Below are 26,364 nucleotides of genomic sequence, written 5' to 3' on the forward strand. Positions count from 1 at the left end.
GGACAGTAGCTGCAAGATACACCGTATTTGCTTTTCTTGAGATAAGCGACAGTTTTGGAAGTGATATACAAGGGGGGGCGCTATAAAATATTGTTATGTTTGCTTGGTGGGTAAAACCTGTTTGGCATGTAGATCGGATTATGGCAGAAGGATCTTCATATGGCTAGATAGGTAGGAACTTGTTATGTGGAAGTGAAGTGACATCTAAAGAAGGAAGATGAAAATAGTCATGACGATATGAATTTGGGATAGCAAGTTCATGTATTACACATATTTTGTCATCGTTATCATTCATAATTTGCTGCTTTTGTCTCATATGCTAACATGTCTTCCATGATGTAATATCTTTTGCAAAAGTCTTAAGTCAAAAGGTCTCTCAATAATGCTTTTCTCAAAGGACTATGTGGTTCTCCTCCGTTCTCCAAGACCCACGCATCAGAGTATAAAGATCGCCAAACCCTTCTCTGACCGGATAACAAATGCTTCCATACTCGATAGATTCTATTCCTGAACCATGTTGGTACTTTTCCAAGGCTCGCCGTAAGACACGCTGTACATTTTCATTGGGAAAGGAAATCTTTTTAATAGCCCGGCTGCATGAGTTGAGCGAAGCCGTCATGTCGCGCTCGCCATTCGTCCGATTTGATTGCATGCCCAGTGTGCGAGCGTTTTGCTCCGTCGAACTTTCTCAGCATCGACATCTTCAGCGTAGTCGGCATAAGAGGAAATGAGGTCTAATGCGCCTTCGCCCAAACCTATCCACATGGCTGGATATGAAACGGCAGTGTAGACTTGCATCATGTCGGTTCGTTTCATGGTGTTGGCTTGGTTGCTGCGTGCTTTCTCGCATAGTTCCTGGATGAGGCGCGAAAGATGGAGAAGCTCTCCGCGCTCGGCTGGTGATAATATAGTGTTGGTGTGGTATGTGATGGATTCTTTGTATGGGGCTGTGTTCAGTTCGTCGAAGTTGGCGTCGAGAGCATAGGCTACGATTTCGATTAAATACCGGCGTAGCTGCTCTTCTTGACAACTGAGTTTTGTGGCATTTGGTGGTGTGATGAAGTTTATTTCGGTTGGAAGGGTCGGGTCAGCCAGGGGTGCTGGTATTTCGGCATTATTTGGGTCGATCTGGCTTATCTTCTCTGATGGTCCGAAGTATGCATGTGATTCCGACGTATACGGGGGAAGTGGATCATCTTGTGTAGAAGAAAATGAAGGATATACAATTCGCTCAGGTGGCCCAGGTCGTGCGGTTTTTGTCGGTTGTTTTCTCATCTTGGGAACATTCCGGCGTGGTCGAAAGAGGTCGAAAAGACCTAGAGAGATTTTGAAACAGCCTAGTGCCCCTGTATTGAATGCCATCACGGACTATGAGGTCACTTGTAATAGAGAAGCAGAGATATGACGATAGGGGCAGATGAAGTTGCTTGCACTATCTCTTGAAAGTGTGAAGGATCGAGTTGTTATAAATCAGGTTCTGCATACGAGTTTATTAAGTGCTTTTTTGCACGTCTCGAACTCCATTGCGTCGTGGTAATTTCCTATTGTCGTATTGAGTTCACTTTTGGAAGGCTGATCCTTCGAAAATGAAGGTTTATGCTAGCCTCAATGAACCGCTAGATCGAAAAAAAGTAAATACATCATAGCGGTAGGTGCCCAGAGAAAAAGAGAAGAAGATTGGAAGGATGCTTGCGCTGAGAAACAGACGAGGGAACGAATCAGAAACTGAGCGAAGAATCGACACGTGACCGAGGTGACGATCTAGTGTGGGGCCGTGCACACCGTTATTGCTGCACAACATCACCGATCTACAGAGGTCCTCATGCAGCTGCACATCATTGTTTTGATATAGTTAGACAGATAGGGCGGCAGCTTGGGTCTGAAAGCGTGATCCCACAATTACGTTCGATACCTGCAGTAGCTGGTGTGGCTCGGCGCCGGCATCGCACCCGTGCAACGTACTGCACTGTCCACTCTGCGACGACCTGGGGTACGACCCGACAAACCACATCATCGAGGACAATTTTTGAAAGTCAAAATGCCGCGGTCCATGGCAATTCAGTAATTTCGCATGGAGAATGGAGTATAAGCGTCGTGCGTATATAAGTGAATTACCATCCAACAATTTAAGTACTGGACTCTACTTCAATCGGCGCCTTGGGCAGTTTCTTACTCTTCTTTGCTTTCTTGCTCTTTTTTGGAATTGGGAACGCTTCACGCCCTTCGATCGGCACCTGCCGTGGGCTATCGCCTGCCACACTCGCCCCGGCCACCACATTCGCCTCCACAACAGGCTTGATCGCTTTCTGCTCGACCTGCATCACAGAATCGAATCGTACATGAGCGGACGCCTCGGGCTCTGTGGGGCTTACACCGTCTGCACCCAATTGGTCTGATCTCTTGCACATCTTTTGGTATGTCTTGCTGGAACCAAAGCCCAACTCATCTGTAAAGGGCTCAGGGGTCGGTGGAAATTCTGCCGTGGGCTCGATTTCTTCCATTTGCAAAGACTCTTCTTCTTTAAATTCTGTGAAGACATTGGCAGTCACAACCGCCGTTTCGACGATACCGTCCATGGGGATAGGCACCGGTACAGATTCTTCCACCGCCACGGGCCTTTCCACTGGTACTGGATATTCCACTTGCGCAGCCTCTTCTACTTGCGCAGCCTCTTCCACTTGGGCGGGCTCTTTCACTGGAGCGGTAGAGCAGTTTCCTGTCTCATAACCAGACTCTTCAATACTGCAGGTGGTTGAAGGCGCTAATTCTGAAACAAGACCGGGCGTCGGAGTAGTAGCCCTGTCTTCTCCAGCGACTGATGGTGCTGATATGCGGGCGTAGTTGCTTAATACAGTTTCCCACACTAGCCTTAGTAGCTTTCCGTTACCTTCAACCATCGAGATGAAATCAGGTTTTCGAAAAGGCTCCGGGTCCTCTGCCATGGCCCTGTTGAGCGCCTCTTCGACGTAGGTCTGATACCAAGTATCCCATTCTGGTAGAAGTGGAAATGTATGGTCCCTTGCTACAGAAAGAACGTCAAAGATGCTGATGTTGAAAGATCTGATCTTGTTTCTCGCCAGCGTGGCCAAGCCCGGCAAGTCGTAGCGGACGGCTGCACAGTATACACATCCACTGAGAGTGTAACCTTCTGGAATGACTGTGTCAGATGATGCTAGTGTACTGAGAGTCTGGTATCTCCCGGTATAGAGGTAGTCTATTAACGTATGTGCTGTCGTTTGGTCCAGCTCTGGTAACCGCACTGACTTGCCGGCGAAAGTCCTAGGACGATACTTTGCTGCGAGTACTTCGCTTCGGCTCAGAACTTTGTCGTGAACTAGAAATCGAGTAGCTTCAGAGCCCACTTCCAAGGTGATCATCTGTCCGTTTGCATATGGGCTTCAAGGTGTGACTGTTAACACTTTTGAGATACAAAGGATGGGTGGGAACTCACGAGCTGTTCTCAGCACTGATAGATAGGTCTCCAAAGCCACCTACAAGCTTTCCTTTCTCCTCATATTCTCCATTATAATGCACTAAGCCTAGTCTCGAGTTGTTGCTTATCGACATGTCGTGTTGATGCTAGACGACTCTGTTGGCAGTTGGCGGAAAGTCCGACCGGACACCTACATTTATCCTTGTCTCCCTACTTCCTCAAAAATGAGGCTCAAAATGAATGCGCTGTCAGTCTTTTGCAAGGTGCGGGGTTACATGCACTCGTGAGTTGTCAGTCGGACAAAGTTCTTCAGCCTGATGGGTTAGACGATCCTGTTGGCCAGCCTGTTCGTCCTTCACTGCACGCCACAAACAGCGCATCCAATCCCAATGATATGACGCTGAGTAGATGAATACCGGTCAGTTCGGGCCTGTATGCATTCTGATCAGATGCTATTAGGCTGTGCACCTTTGCATGATGATCCGTTCTCTGCATCGACACGACACGCCCCATGTCAAATGATTGGTCGCCAAACTCCGTGTTTGGAAACTAACATCAGGTTTCCGAAGACGCAAGATAATAAAGGCCAGTCAAGCTACGACGTGTTGAAGCTAACTTCTTCGCGATACTGATTGACGATCAATCCACTGCTTGCCGTGAAGAAAGAGCGCACTCAACTTACGCATGGTTCCTAAGTGCTACTTCACGGGTGCATATTTTAGTCCTTATTGTATTGCGTAGCATAGGTATTGTTTCCGTGAAGCTTCATTACTTCTACTGTAGTCATCCTCGCCACATTCGGGCGCTGGTGCAATGTTGGCTGGGAACGTGCGTGAAGCTCTCATGTGTAGTGGAGTCGAGCATAGTCTACATAGTCGATACATAAGTCCATCATGAGCGCCCACAATGCCAACGACATACCATCTCCGTTTCGTCTGTTCTATAAAGACAACTGAAACACTTTGCAAAATTCGGTTCACCCCATTATCAGATCCACAAGCTCCTTCTCCTTCACGAGCTCCCATGCCTCGGCGAGAACGGCCCCGCTGGCCTTGTGATACGCGACGCCATCCACCCATTCAATCCACAGGACATAGTAGCATTCTTTGTAGGTAGCAAAATTCTGCCATGAATTCCCCTTCTTGCATTGAACATCCCAGTCTGTTCCCAGCGCCAATAGTGTTCTGCAGTAGCCTTTGCAAGTCGCCACAATCTCGATTGGATTTGGTGACGAGTAGTTGCTTCCTGTAGCTTTGAACATGGCTACGTTATCCTTATTGTGGAGCTGTAAATGGCCAATGTGCTGACACTGGAACGAAGACAGCCATAGTATGTTGTGTGGAAGCTCAGAAACAGGGTAGAAACAATTCCGACCGAGTAAGAATGCGCGAGTCGTTCGAGCGTATATGTAAGCCGTCTCCGGCAAAACTACGTCAGTGATTGCTGATGAAGGTTCCGGGACGGGAAATGGATAACAATATGTAACGTCGGGCTTGCGAACGTGAGTGAAGACCCAAGGTAAATCACCCAAAAACCCCCAGTTTTCACATTTTGAATGCTTAGAAATAGGGCCCCGTTTCCATCCTGGTGGCAAATTGGCAGCTTCATCCGCTGCTAGTGGGCGGTACTGATGCCATGTTGATTTGATTGGTCGCCGTTCAATCGAAGTGGGGTGGGCCATGGTATACCACTTAGTTACAGGCTCGGTAAAGGCATCAGACAACATCTGAGGAGTATCTCCCAAGGCTCTATCGTATGGCAGTTTTATGGAGCCGGCCCATCCAACCCAGGACACAACTGGGCAGTTGAGAGGACGTTGTAGTGGAGCGTCGTGCGTCTAACGCTACGCGCCTTGAGATCTCTGATTTGTCCGGGACCCACTGTAGTACCTGTTCAAACCAGAACTCAGGTATTCCATACAAAAAGCCATGCGGGCAGACCCGGCTGAGAATACTTTGGAAACCAGCGAAAGCTGGAAATGCGTCCTCTGCAAAACTCAGACCAAGTACATTATATGTTCTTACCAAAGAATATGTTGCGGTTTGTGAGGCAAGGGTATTGCGCATGTCACGTGCGTTGTCCTGGCGCTCCTCCCTCCCCTCCATGAGCACCTTCTCCCCTCACCAGCATCAGAGATACGTCATGTAAATAGACCCTGATTATGGCTACATATAAGGTGGCCATGACAGCACAACAACAACAGAACACAATATACTCTGATGACTGCCTCGCGCGGTTACACTTTAATTGACTGCATTGTACTGCAACAGATAGCCTAGTCTTTTGGCCACAGCGAAAGCATCTTTGACTGTTGTAGGTATTTTGGGAGCTGGTTCCGCGTCGGATAGTGAGTATTGCTGGAGAATCCGTTTACACAGCAGAGTTGTGTTTCGAAGCGTCTCTGTTTGGCCCCATTGATAACTCAGTGCAACGTAATCGCCTTTGACTTGGTCTCCTTTCACGAGACACATTTCCAGAGTATCGACAAGGTACCTGGGCATAATCAAATCCTCGTTCCTAAAGAAAGGCAGCATCTTGCATCGATCTGCGTGATTGGTGATGCAGGATGTGATCCACTCCCGAACCACTTCCGCGTCGACCCATTGAGGGTCAACAACTCGTATTATTCCAGGATGGTCTTGAATGGCAAAATTACGAACCAATCCCATTTTAGCCTGTGACGATGTCTGGATATGCCGAGGGAATCAGGGATCAGACAGGGGCTTAATATGGAAATATAATATTTTGTACCAATCTCCATAGTAATGCACCATGGAGTCCTTCCATGCGGGAATTTCCGATAGACCAGCCTGTAGAAGACCTGAGAACAGTTCCGCATGAGGATGACATGGAGCTTGTAAAAGATCCCCGAGAAGACTCAAATTCAAAGCAACTACGTTGAGTGTGCTACAGCACTCGATGGCTTTGGCGCAGAATTTACAACTATGGGGAATGCCAAGCACGCGATACTGGTTGCTTGTGGTGTCCGCTGGTTGAGGGTCCAGTAGACACATACTGAGATGAATCAACGAGATTGCAGCTTCGAGAATGCTGCACTAGAGATCTACTGGTGAATTGGTATACTGGTAGATTGGATGTGCGCAGTGTACGATCATGCATAGAGATGTGACAAGGACTTGAGTGGCAAGGCGGGGTACACGCAGGCGCATATGCAATCCTAGAAGCTAGCCTCGATCTAATCAAAGTAACGAACCGGCGAAACCATTGTGAATAGCCAGCAGTGTGTATATGTCCATAAAATTAATTCAAATTGAAAAATTAGTCATGCCAGACGGGGTGTCCCACAAGGCATCCCAGGAAAAGTCAAAAGCGTTTGGGTCCAGAATATCAGAGAGCAAGAATGAGGCATCGTCAAAGTTAGGCATGGACTGTATCTCAGTTCCACTGTTGCCATTGACAACAACATTTGTAAGCTCAGTCTCAGGCGGTTGTGGTAATTCTCGTGCGTTGAGCGACGCAATTTTCGACACCGGATCGGCGCATCTTTCCAAACAGTAGTTTGCAATGTCCCAGTCATAGTTATCTCGTGCGTGCTGTATATGCGTGATGACACGCTCGAGTCGCGCAACGGATGTATTCCGTATCTCTGGATCTTGTGTCTCCACAGTGCACCGTAGCGACACGGTAATGGCATGTACCAAAAGATGTGTAGCATAAGGTAACCAGAAATCGAGAAACTGGGCTTCCTTCATGGTAAGTATAAAGTCAAGAACAGCCGACGACGCACTACGCAGCTGGTCCATCCGGTTACGCCCAATGCTGCCATCTCCGTCGAGGACAGCTGCGCGGAAGATTACGCGAGCAAGTACAAGTCGGATCGAGAGAAAAGAGAGCCAAAGCATAGGTGTTCCTGGCCGGTTCGGCAGAGGATGCCATTGGGGAAGTTGTGCTTCCAAGTCGTTGAGCTCGTGCTTGAAGCGATCGATTTCACGCGCAAGCTGCAGTCGGTCTGGGTTGATTTGGTAAACAAAAGGAAGAATTTCCGCAAGCAGTTCAGTGAGTCCGCACAGATGTATAAAGCATGCAGTTGCTTGTTTCTGCTGAGCGTTCGCCTTACTACCAATGAGCGATCCGACCGTTGGCCGGGGAACGTCGTAATATCCTTTTGAAACATAGGGAGGCGCACCATATGCGACACTGGACCATTGGTCGGTGATGAGGACACACCACCAGAGCCGCATTCGTAACGACTTTTCGTTTTCTGTCAGACTCCATTTTGTCGGGTCTCTGTGAAGCCCAAAAGTCTGAGCCAACGACACTGTGCGTCCACACAGAGTGATGTTGCCAATAATGGAGACGGAAGGACGCCCGACCTGATCGAGAACGGCAGCCTGGATGGTAGACATGCCAGGGCTGAGAAAATCCTCGAGCGTCGCTGCAATACCCTTGTTCCATACATAATACGAGTTTGGTTTGGGATGCATCTTGAGAGTGTCTGACTTTGTCCAATGTGGCGAAGCAAGCGCATAGATGACGCACATCAAGTTGTTTGGCACTCTAGCGTATTGGCCCGTCCGTAGGGTTTCACACATCTCATCGTCTAGAATGGGAAAATGATAGTGGATCTGATTGAAGTACAGCTCGACGACTTCTCGCTTGAAGGGGCCCATGATTTGCTCCACGATTTCCAGTTGCTCCCTTCCACAGCCACTGTTGGGCGGCAAGCCAGCCCGGAATCTTGGCACAGTAAGGTATACCACCGGGTCTTTAGCATCGTGGAGAAGGGTCTGGTAGCTAGATGATTCTGTTTCACCGCCTGCTTTCCGATGCTGCGATATGTGTCGATTAAAGATGTCAATATCTTCGGCAAAATGTGGTGCAAGCATAATGGAGGCGGAAGGATTGTTGGTGGTTTTGTGCAAGATGGGTGCTGAGCGGGGTCGAGAAGGGCCATCTTCAGGCTCGCTATGTCGCCGGCGCTTGGAAATTTTTCGATCACCCCCCTCTTCTGTGGGGGAGCTGGTAGTTGAGCCCTCTATGTATTGACATTTCAGTCGTCTTTCTCGGCAAGATAGGCATGGTTCTCCGGGAATATCGATGTGACAACGAATCTTTCGCGAACGACATCTTGTACAGGCCGGTACTTTGTGCGAGCGATATGGCCTGTTCTGGATGGGTGCAGCGCTGGCCATCAAAAGGAAGCTTGATATGCCGATCTATGCCTTGGTCTGGGATGTCGGAGCTCGAGGTCGCTGATGCCCGAGACGAGTGGGTGGTGCTATGATAGATTGTAGCTGTGAGACGTAAACACCGATAGCGACAAGTGGTGATAGCTGCTTCACAGCTTCTCGGTGATGGTGATGATTATTTCACGTGCATTTGAGGTTGTTCAGACAAACGGAATAGAAATAAGTTGTTGATCGGTGACTGGACGCCGGTAGCGGGCCGACCAAGCCCACCTAGGCAAGCTCTCGGTCATCACTCCGTCCTCACCGCTACCGGCAACCAAGCGGTCATACAGCAGCATCGAGTTATCATTCGAGCGCATATACGTGCGCATGTTGTTTTCCCGCATCGGTTTGTTGTGACAACAACTCTGGAGAAAAGCATGGTGAGGCAATGAGCCTTTGACAGTGGGCCTCGGTTGCAACCACCAGTTCGTGAACATGACTAGTTAGAGGGAGCGGCCGTTCTACGCTGATCAGCCGGTCACTCTTATTGCGCTTTCCAGTTACTTTTATCCCGACTTATCCAGTAGAGGCTACAGATTATATACATGCTAGATGCGTCTTTTCATGCTCCATGGTGTAATCAAGTGATGCTTCGTCGTGATCGATGCATTTGTTTGATACAATTATCGGTAATGTGGCTGATGGCCCCCGGTTCCAATGTGGTAGTAGGTAGGTATTGTGCAGTAGATACAAAAAAAGATGGCGATGCTAGAGATTACGCGTTCGGATTCTTCAGAAGTAGCGAAATATCGCATGCATGTCACATGACGTGCATGTGTAGATGTTGAGAAGTCTGTAAAGGCAAAAAAAGAATGCCTTCGGCCAGAATTGAACTGACGACCTCGTCATTACTAGTGACGCGCTCTACCACTGAGCTACGAAGGCTGCTGTTGTTTGCTGATGACTAATCAGAGTAATAACAATATATACAGAGTTTTGTTTGTCAAAAGCCATGGTTATGGTGAAGCATCACAGACGGTGTGTCTGTTTCTGGTGTGATGACGGTCCGCGTTCAAGGTTAGCGCGATCTGAAGACGGGAAGCCCCAGGCTTTTGTGATTTGACACGTGTTGAATGGGGCCCTGCCCAATTCGTCCTGCTCGCCCTTTTAGTGGGACCAAGGAGGGACCTGCTTTTGCCAACTTGTTGCGCGTCGCTGGTCGTGGTTTGCTTCTTTTTAATGAACTTGTCCGACATGCCCCAACGGCCGCTAGCTGCCTACAGTATCCTTGGGATTTCGGCCTGCCGTGTTAGGACTTGATGCCATGCTGACGGGTTGACGTCCCAGAGCACGCGACTGCGGGAAGCCTTCAGCTTCGTCGCATCGCATACAAACAGCTACCCGTATTGCAATCGGATGTGGCTTTGCGGTGCCAATCAGCGATGACGTGCGAAATTGCGACTCGACGGTCTTCCGGCCCAAGGAAGCATAATACAAGGCATGTCCGTCTGCACGCAATTACCGGAAGCGCAGGCTACTCCTGGGGTGTTGCAATAACGTCACTCGATTGACACTTTATCGCGCCGATCCGGCATGTCCCAAGGCGCGGATTGGATGAGAAGATGGACGTGAATCGATAGTTGGTGGCAGGACTGCACGAGCAAGACGCACCAGCCACATTTGCCAATAGTGACTTCATCTTGGTCATGTATGAATCGTCACTCATGAGCTGTCAAGCCGTATCGTCGTTTCAAACACGATAACTGTCGATAAGGGGCCGGCACCGCCATTTGCACGCAGCAACGTGGAGCGTGGAGGGAGTGGGAGGCGAGAAATAGAACACCCCAGGAAATTACACGACGGGCCCAATCAGCACCACCGAGTACCTGCGTCTTAGCTCAGGCTAATGCCCAGGCCGGCATGATGAACGCCTGCACGGCTGCACGGCTCAATCATGGTGGTTCGGCCTTGTCAGGCACGCGGGCGTTTCGAGCTTGGCTGTCCACCTACCGTTTGTTTCCCTGCATCCCGTCTCTGCCGCGTCTTACTGTTCTCACTGCTCGCTGCTCGCTCTCTCACCTCGACGCCGTCTCTCTAATTCCCCTCACCACACTCGCTACTCCTGCGGCCAGGTTGTCGTCTTGCCCTTCCTTCACCGAGCGCAACCTGCCGCATTTCACTCCTTCACCGTTACAATACTTATACCCTCTTTTCTGTTTAGTGCCTAGTCCACCACCTACACCACACACATTCCACCTTGAAGCCTGGCCCGCCATTGCCGCATTCCTTGCTGCAAGCCGACATCCCTTGAACCAACTCGTAGATAATCGACACCCTGCCTGTCATACGTAATTGCGCCCCCATACGAATAATCAAAATCAAAATCAAGAGCTGGCGACTGTGAATTGGCCGAGTTCGACTGCAACAAACAAAAACACCAAACCCTACAATCTCCCAACTGCCCACCACAGCCTCACCTGCACGTCACAATGCACGACATGGCCCACCTGCACGCACGATCGCATCATCTACGACGACAGCGCAACAACAATGACCCCGAAGTAGAGGTTGTCACGGCTATCGTCGTAGCGACTAAATTCGCAGATGACGACGACCCAGCGCCCACCATGAAGCCTATATTGCTTCCACCACCTGCTGTACGCCCACGTCCGACTACAACGTCTGCCGATAACCATGACGACGACGACGAGCCCCAGCAGACTGCCAAGCCAACTTCCACCAGGAAACCGCCTCCTGCACATCATACCAACAATGCGGACGAGACTTCAACCCCGAAAAACTCCCCCAAGCCAGCCTCCACGCTCATGGTTGCGACCAAATCACCTATGCCAAGCGTTGCTTCGTCAGTTACAGGCCTCGTATCTGCCACAGCCGCCATTTCCGCGAGCGCCTCTCCTTCCTCAACCGGTGCCGCAGGCTCAGAAGACGGCATGTCCACCGGTGCTATGGCCGGTCTTGCCTTGGGTATCCTTCTGTTTTTCTGTGCGATCCTGACTGGTATCTTGCTCCTGTACCGCCGTAAGAAGAATCAAATGGCTTCCGCAGCCGCAGCCAAGGAGAATGAGAAGACCGAAATGTATAATGCACCACCACCCAGGCCTCCACCTCCCCAGGTGGTAACTACCCCGGCCCCGGCCCCGGCTCCCATCATTAATTCTACGCGCACCCCGGCCGCTGCACCGCGTCTGAGCCTGCGACCCGTCACTCAGTTCGACCCGACATTCAACGAGCAGGCTAAAGCTGGAGGAAACTCTCTCACTGTCGCTGCCGCCGCTGCTCAGTCAAGCAACAAACATTCACCTTCTGCATCGGCTGAACGTCCAGTCAGCGCTTGGGAGCGACATGGAGCCTCAAACGCTCCTACTAGTAACCCGTTCAGCGACCCTGAGCCGCAATCTGGTCCCGCTTCATCCAATCCCTTCGGAAACAAGGCTGCCGTCGATGCTCAGCAGGCTTCAATCCCTGACTCGCCTCCTAGTACTTCCCCGGTCAATTCAGCAATGCACTCCTCCCAGCCCAGCAGTGATTCTGCCAACCCAGCCATTGCCGCCGCTGCAGCCAGTGCTGCCGCCCTGGCAGCAGCAACGGCTCCTAACCCACCTCCCAAGACTGACCTCCCGCTGCCTCCATCAGTTGCCGCCAATGCTGGAGGTGTCCCGCCGAATAGCATCCCTGCTTCTCCCGGTCCTGCTCCGAGTGGTCCCCCTCCCGTCGCTGGCGCTGTAGCTGGCGGTGCTGCTCCTGGTCCCAACAACGTTCACCGTGTCCAACTTGACTTCAAGCCTTCTATGCAAGACGAACTTGACCTTCACGCCGGTCAGCTCGTCCGCATGCTCCACGAATACGATGATGGATGGGTACGTACTAGCCTTTTGTATAAATGTGTTTATCTGACTAACTTGATCAGGCTCTCTGTATCCGTATGGACCGCTCGCAACAAGGAGTTGTTCCCCGCACATGTCTCTCCAAGCACCCAGTCAAGCCGCGCAACGGTCCCCCTCGTCAAGGTCCGCCGCCGCAAGGTGCTATGCGTGGCCCTCCTATCCGCTCGCCCATGGGTCCCGGCAGTGTACCTCAGCCACGTCCTCTTTCGCCCGGTAGTGCCATGAACTCACCTTCCATGGCTCAAGGTCCCGGTAACATGAGCCCTGGTCCCCGTCAGATGCCACCGCAGCAAATGCAAAGCCCTCGCATGCGGTCCAACAGCAACGCCCCTGAACAAGGTCCTCCACGTGGCCGCTCCAACAGTAACGCTCCTTACGCCGCTCCCCAGCGCTCAATGTCGCCTGGTCCCTACGGTGGCGGACCAGAAATGGCTCCTCCACCCCAGGTGGACGGTCGTCCACGATCAAACTCTGCAGGCCAGGTTGGCAACCCTCGACGAGGCCCAGCCCCCGGCCCAAGCCCCATGAACCCCAACTCTGTGGCGCCTGGTGCCCCTGCTCCTATTCCAAACCGGAAGCCGGTCCCTGGTTTGGCCATCTAGAGCAATTTGGATCAAGAAAAGACCGGTGCTTTTTTTTATGAGGAACGTTTTTAGCGGTTTCTTATCATACCAATCTCCTTGATGTTTCTGTTTTGCTTCACTTCAAACGTGAGGGTAGTTATCGCCTACTGTGATTCTTCTCCCGCCAGACCTTGGTCTTTTGGTTTGTAGTGGCTAGTCGCTTCATGTTCTGCTGTTGCTGCTGCTCCTAGGGCGCGGGTTTTGGTCTTCTCTCACCTACACATACAAGTTATCAATGCCAAGCAAAGATTGAGACTTCGTCGTCCTCTGAGCAGCAGTAATGCCCGTGGCTCCCACTTACTTATCCTTTTTGCTTTCAATGTTTATACCCCGAAGCCTCGCACTCTAGCTAAATCGACCAAATCGCACTTCGAGAGCGGGCGGGCGAGGTGATTTTTTTTTTCGTTCTTGTCCTAGCTTAGAAAGTAGCCCCCATAATGTCTTGAAGATATTGTTTTGTTCTGTTCGGCTTTGAAGCGAGAATGCGGAGGGGATTGTGGATGTGGTTTCTCTCAGTTGGCTTAGTCCAGGTCCGCTAGGACGGTTTGAGAGCAGGGATTGAATTATCTCTTTTTGACTTGATTCGGTTTCCTAAATTTCACTTTGTCTGGTTTTGATGCACTTGTGTATGTGTGGGATTTGCTGTATGTACCGTGTCGATCGGCTGCTGCTGCTCTTTCTGCTGCCTTTGCATGGATGAAAATTGGATAAGAGGGGAAGTATGTAGTCTGCATATACGATAACTTTTTGTTAGGGAGGGCAATGAAACGTGTGTTAACAAATTGCGTTTTCCATGATATTGTCGTCTAATTTCTATTCATACCCATCCTCTTCTTAAATCGGACGGGTTAGATTTGGGTTGACAAAGCGGGTGTGACATGTATTAGCAGAAGGAGCCACTGACGGATGCGATAACGGCATGCCAAGCTTAACCATCCCATCCGGTAGCTTTGACTGACCAGCCTCATTCTTCTCCCCAGAACTGTATTATCTAGACTTTTTCTAGAAGTTAAGTAATCATATTGAAAATGAGCATTTGATGTTTAGTATACAACCTAAGAACTCTGCAATAAATACCCTCGAGTTCTAGGTTGTAGGATTTAGAATCGCAGCTTTTGGCCCTTAGTACCGACTTGGGCAACTTGCCTTTTCTCGGACATATCCTGAATAGGAGGTATATTGGCATTTACCAACGGATTTGTCTTATACTGAATATGACGGATGGGTTATAGTCAACAGGACAATCCCTGCGTCCAACACGGGTAGTGGCTGTTCTCATAAGCTTTTACTTATACATTTGGGTCCAAGAACTTTACTTAGCAAACCTCACGTGGTCTTTATGAAAACGACAGGTTTCGAATGATTCATATGGGGGCTATCTACAAATGAAAGAGCGTATCTGTTGACCTTCATACAAATCAGGTTCGAAATCAGAAAGGCAGAATACCATCCAAGTTTAATGAGCGAATAGATGTGGGTATTAGGACGCGACTTTTGAACAGTTTGTCTTACTACTCAGACGCGATGCAAACGACAATCCATACACACCTCCAACTGACAGCGGCGGCATTGCATGATGAATTTCCTGTGTCTCGCGTTACACATCTCGCAGCGGAATCGTTGACGCCTTCCACCGTAGATCTGGGTAAATTTCTTTCGACCACGATGCTCACACTCGTCGGTATTGCGAAGTTGCTCTTGCACTGCGGCAACGCGACGCTGACGCTCTGCAGGCAGAAGATCTGGAGGTGCGACTCTATCAACGACCTGCTCGGCACGTCTGATGAGGTTTTCCTCAATCCAGAAAGCACATGTGCATCTTCGGGGCTTGGTCCATTCTGTACCACATTGGTAGCAGAACTCGGCACCACATCGGCATCTTTTTCACTGTCAGACAGGCATTTCAAGAAAGCGCATTGATTCAGGGTATCACGAATCAAAGAAAGGATTCAGGGTTTTACTCACGTCATATGATTGCAGCCCCATTCAATAGCAACCATGGAGCGACATGAGAAGCAACGACGCCATTGATTCTCCGCTCCCAGATCCAAAATTGCCTGGAGGCTACTATCTGCGGGACAATCGCCTTCATGCTGCGGACTGTTACACGTGGTACAGGTTTTGGTCCTGCAACGAGGACAGGTTGCTTCGCCAGCAGCGATGTGACAGGGAGCAATGAATCGCCCGCATTCGGAGTTGCTACAGTACGTCTTGACCGGTGTTTGTTTCTCTATTTCCGCATTTGTGAAATCCTCCAACTCTTCCGCAGTCAAGCAACCAAGGATTATGGAGCGAGAAACCTCCTTGCCACAGCATCGTGGAGGCAAATAGGCCAAATCGTGGCTTACAACGCCGTTCATGATGAATTGCTTCAAGCAGGAGCTGCAGTACTGATGATGGCTATCGCATCCGATATGGGTGATGTCGGCAAAACGAAACTCTTCTCTGCAAGCAATACACTCGAACTGGTTGCGGGCCAATTTTCCCATAGCATCCGCCTGACGCTGAGTATACGAGACAGATGGACCAGCCTCATTTTCCAAGTCATCATGGGCGTCATGCTCCGAACTCAGTAGTGCAGTCATGCGGCGAACAACCTCGTTCTCGATGGAGTCGTCACGCACTACCTCGGCGTATGGAGGAGGCGCTTCAAGATCCGGATCATCGCTGCTCATCTGGACAGCTACACGGCGATCTTCTTGGGCCTGCGTTTCGACTTGAGCGAGCTCCGCAATTACTTCGGCATCAGCATCCACAGCATTGGCAATGCTATGAGCGAGTTTGACATCCTTGAGAAACGCCAGATGAGTCTCAATCTCAGTAAGGTAGCTGGCATAGGCAACCTCCAAATCCGGAACATTGTCTGGCGTATACTTTGCCTTCTTCGTCTCCTCACGGTAGTTGATTTCTTCCAGCTGCAAGGACAATGCAACAATTTCGTCATCCAGATGACACGGATGAGAGGCTTGCTGGGAAATGACTGACATGGTTGCTAGTAACGAGCTAACTTGGTGAAATCTTGGTGTTGAATCAACGTAAAAAAACCCTTGGGTAACGAGAAAAAATTACGAGACGCATCACAGACAAAGGGTGAGGTTTTGAAGCCCTGGGCTGATGCGGGGTAGACGCGGAATCGTGCGGGGTGTGTATAAGGTCCACGACATGGTACCCCTTTCCATTGCGTGAGTGTTGTTCTCGAATCAAGAAGCACATTTCTCGCCAACCCTCCGAGATTGACCCGGCTCCAAGACACCAGGGAAGGTCGAGCAATCGCATATTCTTCAGCGAACAAGGTGGGAGAGATGGCATCCAAGAAAAGAGACTCCTGGTTCTTGTGTTTACATCAATGTACCTGTAAATGTCTGTATTTATAGGCATAGAATCTTTTCAGGTAGGTGTATAGATGTGAACTCCCGATGTTTATCAAGAAAGGTATCACATTATAGAGAACAGAAGGGCAAAGTAGAGGTTGGTAAATCACAAATCCCACAAAACTCAATACACAATACAAAAGCCCACACATCATTACGTCCTCCCTATGATACACGGAAGAACGCCACTACATTGTCCCTCTCAGAACCGACTGATATCTCTCCCAAAAACCCAATTCACCACCCAATAAACCGGCACAAGAACCTTGTTTCTCCAACTCACCGTCCTCGTAATGTATGCGCCACGCCAAATAATCCACGCTACATACCCTTGCAATCTGCCACCCCACTTACCGCCGCCCTGGAACAGTGCATTCCAATTACCAATATACGCCAGGGTGCCCAGATCCCTGTACGTGAAGCCCTTTGTTGTCGTGGTGGGATTGAGAGAGGAAGATGCGGGGGACGGCTGGGGGTCGATGTCAGAGTTGATGTCGGCTTTGTTAAAGCGTTTGGCGAGCCAAAAGGCCTTTTGGGAGGCGACTTGTGCGGTGGCCGGATAGGATGTCGATTCTATGATGCCACAGTCGCCGAGGGCGAAGACGTCGGGGTGGATGGCTTCGATTGAGGCGTTTTTGCTGTCTTTGCTGTCTGAGAAGGAGGATTCGGGGACAAGTTTGACGCGGAGGTGGTCATCTGTTATTATAGAGCCAGATTTTGCGTCTTTCTTGACGACCCATTTTACGCTTGAGGGAGATACGGTGGCGGGGTCCGATGTAGGAGAGGGAATGTGGAGGTTTGTAGGGGCTTCGCGGACGTCGGAGAGGGCGCTGGCGACGAAGGGGTTTTGCATGAGTCCTGTGCCTGTGGAGAGGGGTGTCAGTCATTCACTTCTCCTTTTTGGGGTGATGGAGAGATATTCAAACTTACTCCAAACACACATTCCCACGCCAATCTCACCCTCCTCCTTCACCTTGAGCGTATACAAATACTCTTGACCCACATCATACGGCTGACTCCGTTCAGCAGGTGCACCAGGCCTCAGCTCCTCAACATGATGGCTAGTCTTTATCTGAATACCTTCGCGCTTGAACTTTTGCATGGCATAATCAGCCAATTTCTTATCAAACATGGGCAGCACCTTCTCCGCAACATCATAAACAGTAATATTGTGGTACTGAATGAGTTCCGGGTAAAGCCTCCGCATATCCTCGTTGATCAAATCGTGCAACTCGGCGCTGAATTCGATGCCCGTGGGTCCACCGCCCACAACAGCAAAGTTGAGCAGCTGCTTCTTCATTTCGACAGATGTCGTAGGTAGAGCGGCGCCTTCGAAACATGCGAGGATGCGATTCCGGATCTTGCGTGCGTCGCCTACGTCCTTGAGGAAAAAGGCATGTTCTTTTACCCCTGGGGTGCCAAACGTCTGGCTGTAGCATCCAACCGTAACTATCAATTTGTCGTAGTTCACATCAAACAGTTTTCCCGTCTTTACTTCTTTCTTCTTCTCTTCACTTCGCTGCGAGGGTGTCTCGTCTGCATGCCTGTCTGCAGCAAGTGCAACACTCTGCCGTGCATCATCGACCGCTTGCTCTATGGTAATGGTCTTGTTCTTGAAATCCACGTCATCGGCCCAGCCCTGGATGAATTCGACTTTTGTACGTCGGCTTCGCACTGGCTCGAGCGCGGTTCTGAATTCAAGCGTGCCGACTGCGGTTGAGGCGAGGAGGGGAGTAAAAGCGAAGTAGGATCGAGGCGAGATTACTAGAGCTTGGTATTTCGACGAGTCAAGGGTGCGGGCGACTGTGAAGCCTGCCCAGCCTGAACCCAGGACGACGACGCGCTCGCGATCTGGATAGGGAGATTTTCGTTAGCCTTTTGGTGTTTGTCTATTTCCCATGAAGAATATTTGTCGCTTTCTATTCTTTCCTTTCTTGCTAAGAACTTAGACTCAAACATACCATTCCGTGCCTTATCCAATTGCTCAATCGTAATCGCCCTCCTCTGCTCCGAAACTTTTCCTCCCACCAAGGCGCCTGTCCTAGCATTACCATGTAACCCACCACTTGACCTCGACACAAGCTCTCTTGGCACAAAAGGTAACCGCAACATAGGTCTAGAGCAAATCATCTTTTGAATTGCTAGACAATAGCGATGTCACAGAACCACGTTTTTTTTTCTACTAATTATTTTCCCTTCGTCGCATTGACGGCCGGGTGCTTGCGGAGGGCGGAGCCATGACGTACCGCTGCTGCAAACTTGACGCGTTCCGAGAATAGTGGGTTGCCGGTTAGTTAGTTACCGCGACTTGATAGCGGGGCTCCCTAGTCAACTGAGATACTGATAAACTGCGTTACGTGCGTAGCAATCGTCCGTGATGTTTGTGCGCTGGGTCGGATCGGAAGTTGTAGGCTTGATGTCGGTTGCCGGTGCAAGTTTCTTTCCGGAGCTTGGTGAAGCATGGGTGTACCGAATGTGTAACCCGCAATAACTCCATGCCTGCTTAGATAAGATTTTGTTGGACTGACTCACTAAGGTTATGAATTTCCATTCGCACAGTCATTCCAAACATCGAAGAGTGTGAACAGCCAGAAAGACAGATATTCATAGTACACGGATAAGATGGTCATAATCCAATACCAGCACATCCATCAACGGGCATCCCATGGAAACAAGTGTAGAAACCCCTAAACGCCCATGAATTACACAAATCGCACCACACCATCTACTTTTTCCCTAGATACCCCGCCACATCCCCCGCCCTTTCCAACCTTGCCATGGTCTCCGGCAACCCCTTATTCAGCCTTTGTAGTCCTTCAACCGCCCGCTCCCAATTCTTCTCTACCTCTTCCTGTCTCATATTCGCCTCAACATCCGCCACATCCGCCACACCCAGTACCTCAGCGCCTTTAACTATACCCCTAATCTTCTCCTCTATCTCCCTATTCTCCTGCTCAAACTGCTCCTGAAACGCGTCTGCCGCCGCCTTTGGCGTTGTCCTCCTATGCTGTGAGATCTTTGCAATAAGTGCATCACGCTTCGCTACCGTACTCGATAGCTGACCCCGCAACTTGTCGTCAAAAGGCTCGAATTCTTCTTTTTCAACGAGCGACTCGCCTTCGTTGTCGGCAGATAGTATCCCTTTTATTTTCTCGCCGCGCTCGTCTTCATCGCCAGAGCGGCCGCGCGCGATAACGTCGATGCCATTTATACTAATGTTATGCCGCATGCCTTGTAGAACTTGGGCGACAAATGCTTCGACTAGTTCTTCAACGTTGCGTCGCAGTTCGTCAGGCTCACTAGTGTCGGAGACGGGGGGCAGGTGAAGGTCGAGTTTTTGGCGGGCGGCAGTGCGGATTTTTGAAGTTAGATAGGTGAGGTCTGTCGGGGATTGGAGTTCAATTTTGCGGTGTTCGGAATCCATAGTGTATGCGTTCGTGTGTGGTGAAGTAGTGAGGGTGTGCGACTGCTGCCTCTGTGAGGTCCTCGTCGATTGTGCGATATGTTTCAATTCAACAGTCAGAGTCCCGTGTTACTTGCTGCTCGTGTGTCGTTGTTGCTATACCGGTCGTTGCTTCTCGTTTTGGTCTTTGTTTATGTTGTTGAGTGCTCTGGCGAAACACGAACCACGAACCACGAGAGCGCGACTTGCCCTGCTAATCGATAAGAGTTTCCCCACACCTCGGCTTAAGTTGGCCGACCTATCTGCCTATCTGTTGTACGTCGCGCAACAGCAGTTTGGACTAGATATAATTACAGATATTCATTCGCAATACTCTGAGTTATGTAGCGCTTAGTCCGGAAATAATCTATCTATAAATATCAAGCTTAGCTCGGAATGCGCCGCGCAGCCGAGCCAACGAGTGAAGCCACCCCAAACGCCTTCCATATACAAAGACCTTGCCCAACCTGAGCAAGGTAAACCCAAAACAAAGCGACCACTACCATTTCATACATATATCCCATAAGCGTCGCGTTGTCCAAAGAAAAGTGTGCCAAATCAATCGACAAATCCCATCTATGACCCATAAAGCATCATCCTAGCCTCTACCGCAGGGCGCCCATTATGAAGGAAACATGTTCTTAATCTCCTCTTCTGTAAGAATGATATCCTGCACAGGATCCTGTCTGCGCTCGAGGTCGTCAAAGTGGTAGTCGGCGTAGGAAGGGAGAAAGATTTCTATAAAGTAGACAGATATATCAGCATGTATTTCTCAAACACCAGTAGTGGGACAAGCCTGAGAGAGCAGTAACAAACACATTTATGCGTACCCTGGTTCCAATCAAATCCTTGACTCGCCTTCACACAAGTGATCTAGCTGTCTATTAGCCTCCATGCTTGCTTTATCAACTACTACCTTCCCGTGTCACATACCAATCGCGGGCACTCATCCTCCCCAACATTAATAACTGTATGCTCAGCCCTGGAAAAAGCCTCTGACATCAAACTCTCCCTCCTCCGCATCCCTGGGCTGCTTGACGGCGTGCTCGACGCACTAACGCTGCTGCTATTGCTGCCGTAGCTCCCGTATTCGAAACGGTTCGCGCTCGGCGTGAACTTGTAGGTATGCACCGAGGCCGACGAGGGCGATGACGAGGAGCTGGATGTGCAGCGCGAAGGCGACGAGGAATCAACAGAGTGTCTAGACACAGCTGCGTGTTTGCCCTTGCGCTTGGGGATGGCGATGGAGGATGACATGGTGGTGGGCTGTTGACTGACGGGTACGGATACCGGAGGTAGTACTATAGTGATATGGACAAAGAATAAGCTTGTAGTAAGCCAAAAAGCCGTTGCGTAAACAGAAGAAGAAGAGCAAACGGCGTTGTACGTTCACCGGCCGGTAGCTAAGGTAATGCCGTCAGTCAGGACAAGACAAAAGAAAGAAGAAAGAAAGACGGTCGGCAGACTGCAACAACCAGGCATCACCCACTTCAACACTCTCGTCTCATAACCCATGTCGGTCCTCGGAACATGTCGTAGCTGGCAGCCTCGTCTGTGACTCCCACCTTACCAACGCCTCACACCAAGGTGCTTCAGCTTGCCAGCCAATCAAACGCGCCCACACGGCATACCGCCTGACGATCGTCCCGGGATCATCGCGCGGGCAGGCGACGTGTGACAGCGTAGGCCCGCCAGGCGTGCATGTGCATTGCATTAAGCTAACTTCATGGATTGCCTTTGGTGTCGTGGTCTTGTCGTGCTGCCTTATCTGCTTATCGGACCTGCCTGCTTGTTGGCCATGTCACATGTCAGATGCGATGGCGGCCCACCGCCAACCACTGTTGGTTTGTGAGTGAGCGTGTTGTGGGTAAGTATGCTAGGGGCTAGGGAGTGTGCTTGCATCTTGTACAGTAGGTCCGATTATCTGGTCTTCTCACATGATGGGTAAATGGGGCTACGAGAGGTTATACGAGGATGGCTGTCGGGGCGTGATGGGTGACGTAGCTAGATCGGCGGAGCTCCGATTACAACTTCGGTGTATATACTGCATCCTATGCGTCTCAACTTTCAAGATTAGAGCCGCACACGAGCTTCTTCTTTGAACGTGACGGTGATGACGACAGGAGATCGAAACATGCTCTGATTCCAGCTAGCACAAGTACATTATAGAGGTAGCTTGCGAGGCTCCCACAGCTCCCACTACATTAGCTAGCATATAAGTTCCGACTACAATGATCCACTCTCACCCACGCCCTCTGTCTCGTCAAAAAAAAAACTATCGTACAGCCACATGTCGTTCACTCGCCATCCTCTTCACAGCAAAAAACAAACAAACTGATAATCGGTCCTGCCGAAGCCTCGCCCCAAAGCACCCGTCCAAAACAGAGAGCTAACAAGATAGCCACTATAAGCGGATAAATGAAAGGAAAAAACGCCCAACGAGTGTGAGCGAGTAAAGGATGCAAAAACATCCGAAAAGCGCGCACATGTGTATTCGCCAACATGCGTAATTAAAAGCGTGAGAGAGAGGCTAAGAAGTGGTAGTAGAACTAGTAGTAAATATCGGTAATAGTAGTAGTGGTACCTAATAGTAAGGTAGTTAGGGAGGTGATAGTAAAAGAAAAGAAGAAAAGCAAGCAAAGAGCAAGAGCAAGAGCAAGAGTCCGCATAACCAGTAAAAAACGCTTGCTTGCTTGCTTTGCAAAACACATACTAGAGAGACAGAGCCCAGCCCAAAGAAACCATTTTACAAAATACAAGCAAAAGAGGGAGAGAGAAACCAAAATCTTGCCGTCCTGTTCCCTTGTGTTATTGTTGGGACGGCGAAACCAGGCATTGTGTTCACCCCCTCTTCTCTCTCTCTCTCTCTCCCTCCGTCTTTCTTATGGATGATGACAATAAACTGTCCGGCGTCCTCTCTCATCTTTACACCACCATGAAAAAAGGGTATTTCTCAGAACAACAAAGAGAACCAGCAATCTAACTCCTAATTACTCCGGCGCCTTTAGATGCTTATGGATAGATCGTTGTTGCGGCGGTTGTGTTGGGGAAATGAATATATCCGATCAAAAGTAACTTGGGACGAGGGGGCGTAAAAGGGTGAGCTTGGTGTGAGGCGTCAAACAGCGGGGAATACATAGTAAAAATCGGGGGTATCGTAGCTTTTTCGTGTCGTGTCGCGCGCCGGGAGAAGACGAATCTACCATCCCTTCTTGCGAGCGAACCGCTTGTTGAGCAGGACCAATACTTTGGTCACGTTGAATTGGACATATTCGAGATCCAGATCTTCTTGGTTGTCCTTTTGCATCTCGAGAAGATCGTCCAGCTTGAGATCTAGCTCGAGAAGACCGCGATTTCGGCCCTTGTAATGCAGCGAGATGACAAAGGTGCCGGGCAGTGGGCTCGTGAAGTTGAAGTAGATGTTGGCTCTCCTATTCTCCGGAACGTTGCTTTTCTGAATCACGCCTTCTCGCTCCAGCTGTTGGTGTGTGAATTTGTAGGGTCCCAAGACTTGGTGCTTCTGTTGTTTTCTCGTCTTGCCCTCAGATTGACTGCGCACGTTGTGCAGATATGACTTGTACGTATCGAGCTGACTAACCAGGAAGCCGTTGTGGTCGCGAATCGTGCGGAAAACTTCCTCGAGCTTGCGTGTCTCTTCAATGACCTTGTCCTTCATGGAGCCCAAGTGAACTAGCTCTTGCTCCACCTCGTCCCTGAGTAGAGAGAAGCCATCTTCCTTGTCGATGACGCCGAGATCCTGGAGCTGGCTAAGTAGCTCAATGCTACGAATACCCTTCTTGACCATGATGGAATCGTTCTTTGTCGTCGCGGCAGCTTCGGCGATCCTGTCAAGCCTCAATGGTCTCCGGGTGATTGAGCTGTTTGCGGGGAGTGAGCGAAGAATCATGACGAACGTCGACTTGGCTTCCATGAAGAAGATCTCCTCCTGTGTGATATCAAGTGCTGCAGTCAAATCATCAAGCGGTGTTTCCCACTTGCTGAACAGTGGGAGGTTGATAGCCCTGTTCTCCTTTCGCGGGAGTTGAGCGGGTGCAGTACCAAGCTCCTGAAGAATTACACCCAAATGCGAACTGTCCTCTTTTGCCTGGACAAAGTCAGGATAAGTACTCTTGTGATTCCGAACACTAGTGCTTACGAGTTCAGCTGCGTGTCGTTCAAGCAGTGAGTGTGTCGCATACACCTCGTTGAGTGTAATGGACAGTTCGAGATCTTTCTTGGACAAGGCAACGTAGTTGTCCATTTCTAGAGTATCGTAAAAGTCCTGCACCTCGCAGAGATCCAAGAGAAACTTGTTGATTCGTTCCTTGTTCTGGTGAATAAAGGGCTGCAATTTGACCATGTACGGTTCCTTCGCGTACGATGGCTTGTTCGCAAGGTTCTGCAACATCTTGGCGATGTATGTCAGCGTCCGCTTGGGGTTCTCGGCTGGTAGCACATCAATGAGCATATATGATCTTGGTGTCACAATAGCAGGGTTGATGAAACGGAGGAAGAAGAAGCCGCCGATGAGCGTGCATATAGTCTGGTCCTGGGCATCGGGGTATTTTCGTCTTGATAAACTTCGGATTTGCTTGCATATCCATCGGATACCGTAGGGTGTCTCTTCGAGCCCCTTGATGATGGTTGTGAGGAAGTTGTTTGCGATTTCCATGAGCATGTTTACTCGTGGAGTGATGATGTTTTGTACGGTTTCGTTTTCTGCAGCCTGTTCGGCGGTGACGCCTTTTGGTAAATCCGGTGGCAGGTTTCCTTGGATCTCGAGCTCGGTGACCATCTTTTCGTAGACCTTGAGCGGGTTAATCTCCAGATCAAGATCCTTGAGCTCGATGAGTGAGTTGATGCTGTCCTGTAAGACGACTTTGAGGTAGCTCTGGCCGGGCCCTCTCCGGGTGTATGTAGTCATCATGCGCGAGACCGGGGTGTTGGCGCGCAGTAGCGAGCTGTAGTCTGGGGTGTTGTCGAACTGGTAGGTCAGGACGGACTATAATGGAGTCAGCTATTATGTCCGAAACTTGATTGCGCAGTGCAAATGTACCTGAAACATAGTCAAAAGTAAGTGTTCTTCTCTGCTCTCGTACTGGTTTCCATAGATTGTGAACATGACTGTCTGGAGCAGAGCATCGATCTCGGCCATGGACACGAGACGACATAGGTGAGCAATATGCCGAGGTTCGGATTGCAGCAGAAACAGCAGGTTGCCGTACTTTTGTGTCTTTTCGTCGTTGGGGAAGAATCCCTCTTGGAGGTCGAGGCCGTCTCCCAGGTGATCTGCTACTTCATTTTGCTGCATAGGTGGTTAGAATCGGGTACATGCACCCCAGAAGCATAGCGACGCACCTCTTCTAATGCCATGCGGTTCTGGATAAGCAGCGCTATCCGCGAGTCGAGATACCGCACATCCTTTTCGAGGACAAAGTTCTTCTTGGATTGCGACGAGATCTTGGCCTTGAGCTCGCGTAGTATCTTCTGGGCTGCTGGTAGTTAGTTCACTGGTCTGGAGCACGGTTCACTACCCAATGTCGATGCCACATACCTCTGGCCAGGTCGTCCTCAATCTCGAGCTCCTTGTCTTTTGCGGACATGGACAGGTACAGGGCCGTGACGGAGTAGCGCTTCGACTGGCGCACTGAGCGTGAACCATCATGCGAAGACATTGTGTTCTGGCGCGAAACGGGGATAAAGGACGAGGATGACGAGGTCGAGGCCCGCGAAGGGGCGTGCAGCATGGAGACTGCCATAGTGCGTGGTTGCTGCTCTCAGTGTGCGATGAAGAAGGGACTTGTCGCGGTTTACAGTGGTGAACAAGGGCGCGACTGCGCTTTGTGGTGTGTGGTGCCTTCCTTTGTGTGTGCGCGCAGTCGGGGGGGGAGGGGGTGGTGGATAGGATACGGGCCTGGATCAGCGAGAGTGCGGCGGGATTGCAGCGGGAGGGCCCGTCCAGCGAGACAGTTTACGTGGGCTTTCAATTAAGGCAGGCGGCGTGCGTCTGTTTAGCAGAGCAGCAGCAGCAGTCGAGGGCGCTTTGGGCTTGCGAGTGGTTCGCGGGTGGTGGTGGGCAGAAGTGCCGTGGATTGGCAGTGTGCCAGTGCCAGTGCAGTGCCAGGGACAGACGCGACTGGTGCGGGGGTGCTCAGACGGTGCGTGGACAGGCTACAGGCTGCGACATTCCAGAGGGCTGAGATGGCGACACGGCAGGCGGGCGAGTGGACCGGGTCGTGTCAAGGCGGCTGTAGTGTATCGTGTATTATTATGTCGGTACGGGATGCAGAATTCACTACGGGGCAGGAGCGATGGATGGGCGGGAAGGAGCAGTTGTTTCAGTCGGGCGTGTCGGTATGGGCTAGTGGGCGAAGAGTGGGCCAGGGCGTGTGTGGAGACACTGGAGAGCCATGCACAAGGCCGCAGCTGCAGGCAAGCACGGTGGGACTTGCTAGGGC

General features: G+C 50.4%; 10 protein-coding genes across 10 annotated transcripts; 1 reads left to right on the forward strand and 9 right to left on the reverse strand.

Annotated features, from left to right (window-relative positions):
• Positions 1-615: 615 nt before the first annotated feature.
• On the reverse strand, positions 616-1,275 carry PtrM4_029990 (uncharacterized protein; the record flags this gene model as incomplete). Its single annotated transcript, XM_001941908.1, has 1 exon — positions 616-1,275. The coding sequence occupies one exon, from the start codon at positions 1,273-1,275 to the stop codon at positions 616-618; it is 660 nt and encodes a 219-aa protein (XP_001941943.1).
• An 851-nt stretch (positions 1,276-2,126) lies between these two features.
• PtrM4_030000 (uncharacterized protein) lies at positions 2,127-3,567 on the reverse strand (the record flags this gene model as incomplete). Its single annotated transcript, XM_066103890.1, has 3 exons — positions 2,127-2,629; positions 2,729-3,396; positions 3,452-3,567. 3 exons carry the CDS (start codon positions 3,565-3,567, stop codon positions 2,127-2,129), a joined length of 1,287 nt encoding a protein of 428 aa, XP_065966092.1.
• Positions 3,568-4,409: 842 nt separating this feature from the next.
• On the reverse strand, positions 4,410-4,694 carry PtrM4_030010 (uncharacterized protein; the record flags this gene model as incomplete). Its single annotated transcript, XM_001941910.2, has 1 exon — positions 4,410-4,694. One exon carries the CDS (start codon positions 4,692-4,694, stop codon positions 4,410-4,412), a length of 285 nt encoding a protein of 94 aa, XP_001941945.2.
• A 2,005-nt stretch (positions 4,695-6,699) lies between these two features.
• On the reverse strand, positions 6,700-8,280 carry PtrM4_030020 (C6 transcription factor; the record flags this gene model as incomplete). Its single annotated transcript, XM_001941911.2, has 1 exon — positions 6,700-8,280. The coding sequence occupies one exon, from the start codon at positions 8,278-8,280 to the stop codon at positions 6,700-6,702; it is 1,581 nt and encodes a 526-aa protein (XP_001941946.1).
• Positions 8,281-11,390: 3,110 nt separating this feature from the next.
• PtrM4_030030 (SH3 domain containing protein) lies at positions 11,391-13,072 on the forward strand (the record flags this gene model as incomplete). The annotated part of the gene is made up of 2 exons (XM_001941912.2): positions 11,391-12,443; positions 12,494-13,072. The coding sequence occupies 2 exons, from the start codon at positions 11,391-11,393 to the stop codon at positions 13,070-13,072; spliced, it is 1,632 nt and encodes a 543-aa protein (XP_001941947.2).
• Positions 13,073-15,181: 2,109 nt separating this feature from the next.
• On the reverse strand, positions 15,182-16,080 carry PtrM4_030040 (uncharacterized protein; the record flags this gene model as incomplete). Its single annotated transcript, XM_066103891.1, has 2 exons — positions 15,182-15,186; positions 15,297-16,080. 2 exons carry the CDS (start codon positions 16,078-16,080, stop codon positions 15,182-15,184), a joined length of 789 nt encoding a protein of 262 aa, XP_065966093.1.
• A 586-nt stretch (positions 16,081-16,666) lies between these two features.
• Positions 16,667-17,764, reverse strand: PtrM4_030050 (uncharacterized protein; the record flags this gene model as incomplete). The annotated part of the gene is made up of 2 exons (XM_001941914.2): positions 16,667-17,328; positions 17,395-17,764. The coding sequence occupies 2 exons, from the start codon at positions 17,762-17,764 to the stop codon at positions 16,667-16,669; spliced, it is 1,032 nt and encodes a 343-aa protein (XP_001941949.2).
• A 1,425-nt stretch (positions 17,765-19,189) lies between these two features.
• PtrM4_030060 (uncharacterized protein) lies at positions 19,190-19,888 on the reverse strand (the record flags this gene model as incomplete). The annotated part of the gene is made up of 1 exon (XM_001941915.1): positions 19,190-19,888. The coding sequence occupies one exon, from the start codon at positions 19,886-19,888 to the stop codon at positions 19,190-19,192; it is 699 nt and encodes a 232-aa protein (XP_001941950.1).
• Positions 19,889-20,528: 640 nt separating this feature from the next.
• Positions 20,529-21,163, reverse strand: PtrM4_030070 (uncharacterized protein; the record flags this gene model as incomplete). The annotated part of the gene is made up of 3 exons (XM_066103892.1): positions 20,529-20,644; positions 20,737-20,779; positions 20,840-21,163. 3 exons carry the CDS (start codon positions 21,161-21,163, stop codon positions 20,529-20,531), a joined length of 483 nt encoding a protein of 160 aa, XP_065966094.1.
• Positions 21,164-23,105: 1,942 nt separating this feature from the next.
• Positions 23,106-25,665, reverse strand: PtrM4_030080 (ras GTPase-activating protein; the record flags this gene model as incomplete). Its single annotated transcript, XM_066103893.1, has 5 exons — positions 23,106-24,011; positions 24,063-24,908; positions 24,963-25,211; positions 25,265-25,398; positions 25,461-25,665. 5 exons carry the CDS (start codon positions 25,663-25,665, stop codon positions 23,106-23,108), a joined length of 2,340 nt encoding a protein of 779 aa, XP_065966095.1.
• Positions 25,666-26,364: the final 699 nt, after the last annotated feature.

The sequence above is a fragment of the Pyrenophora tritici-repentis genome, chromosome 1, assembly GCF_003171515.1.
Source record: "Pyrenophora tritici-repentis strain M4 chromosome 1, whole genome shotgun sequence".
NCBI lineage: Eukaryota > Fungi > Ascomycota > Dothideomycetes > Pleosporales > Pleosporaceae > Pyrenophora > Pyrenophora tritici-repentis.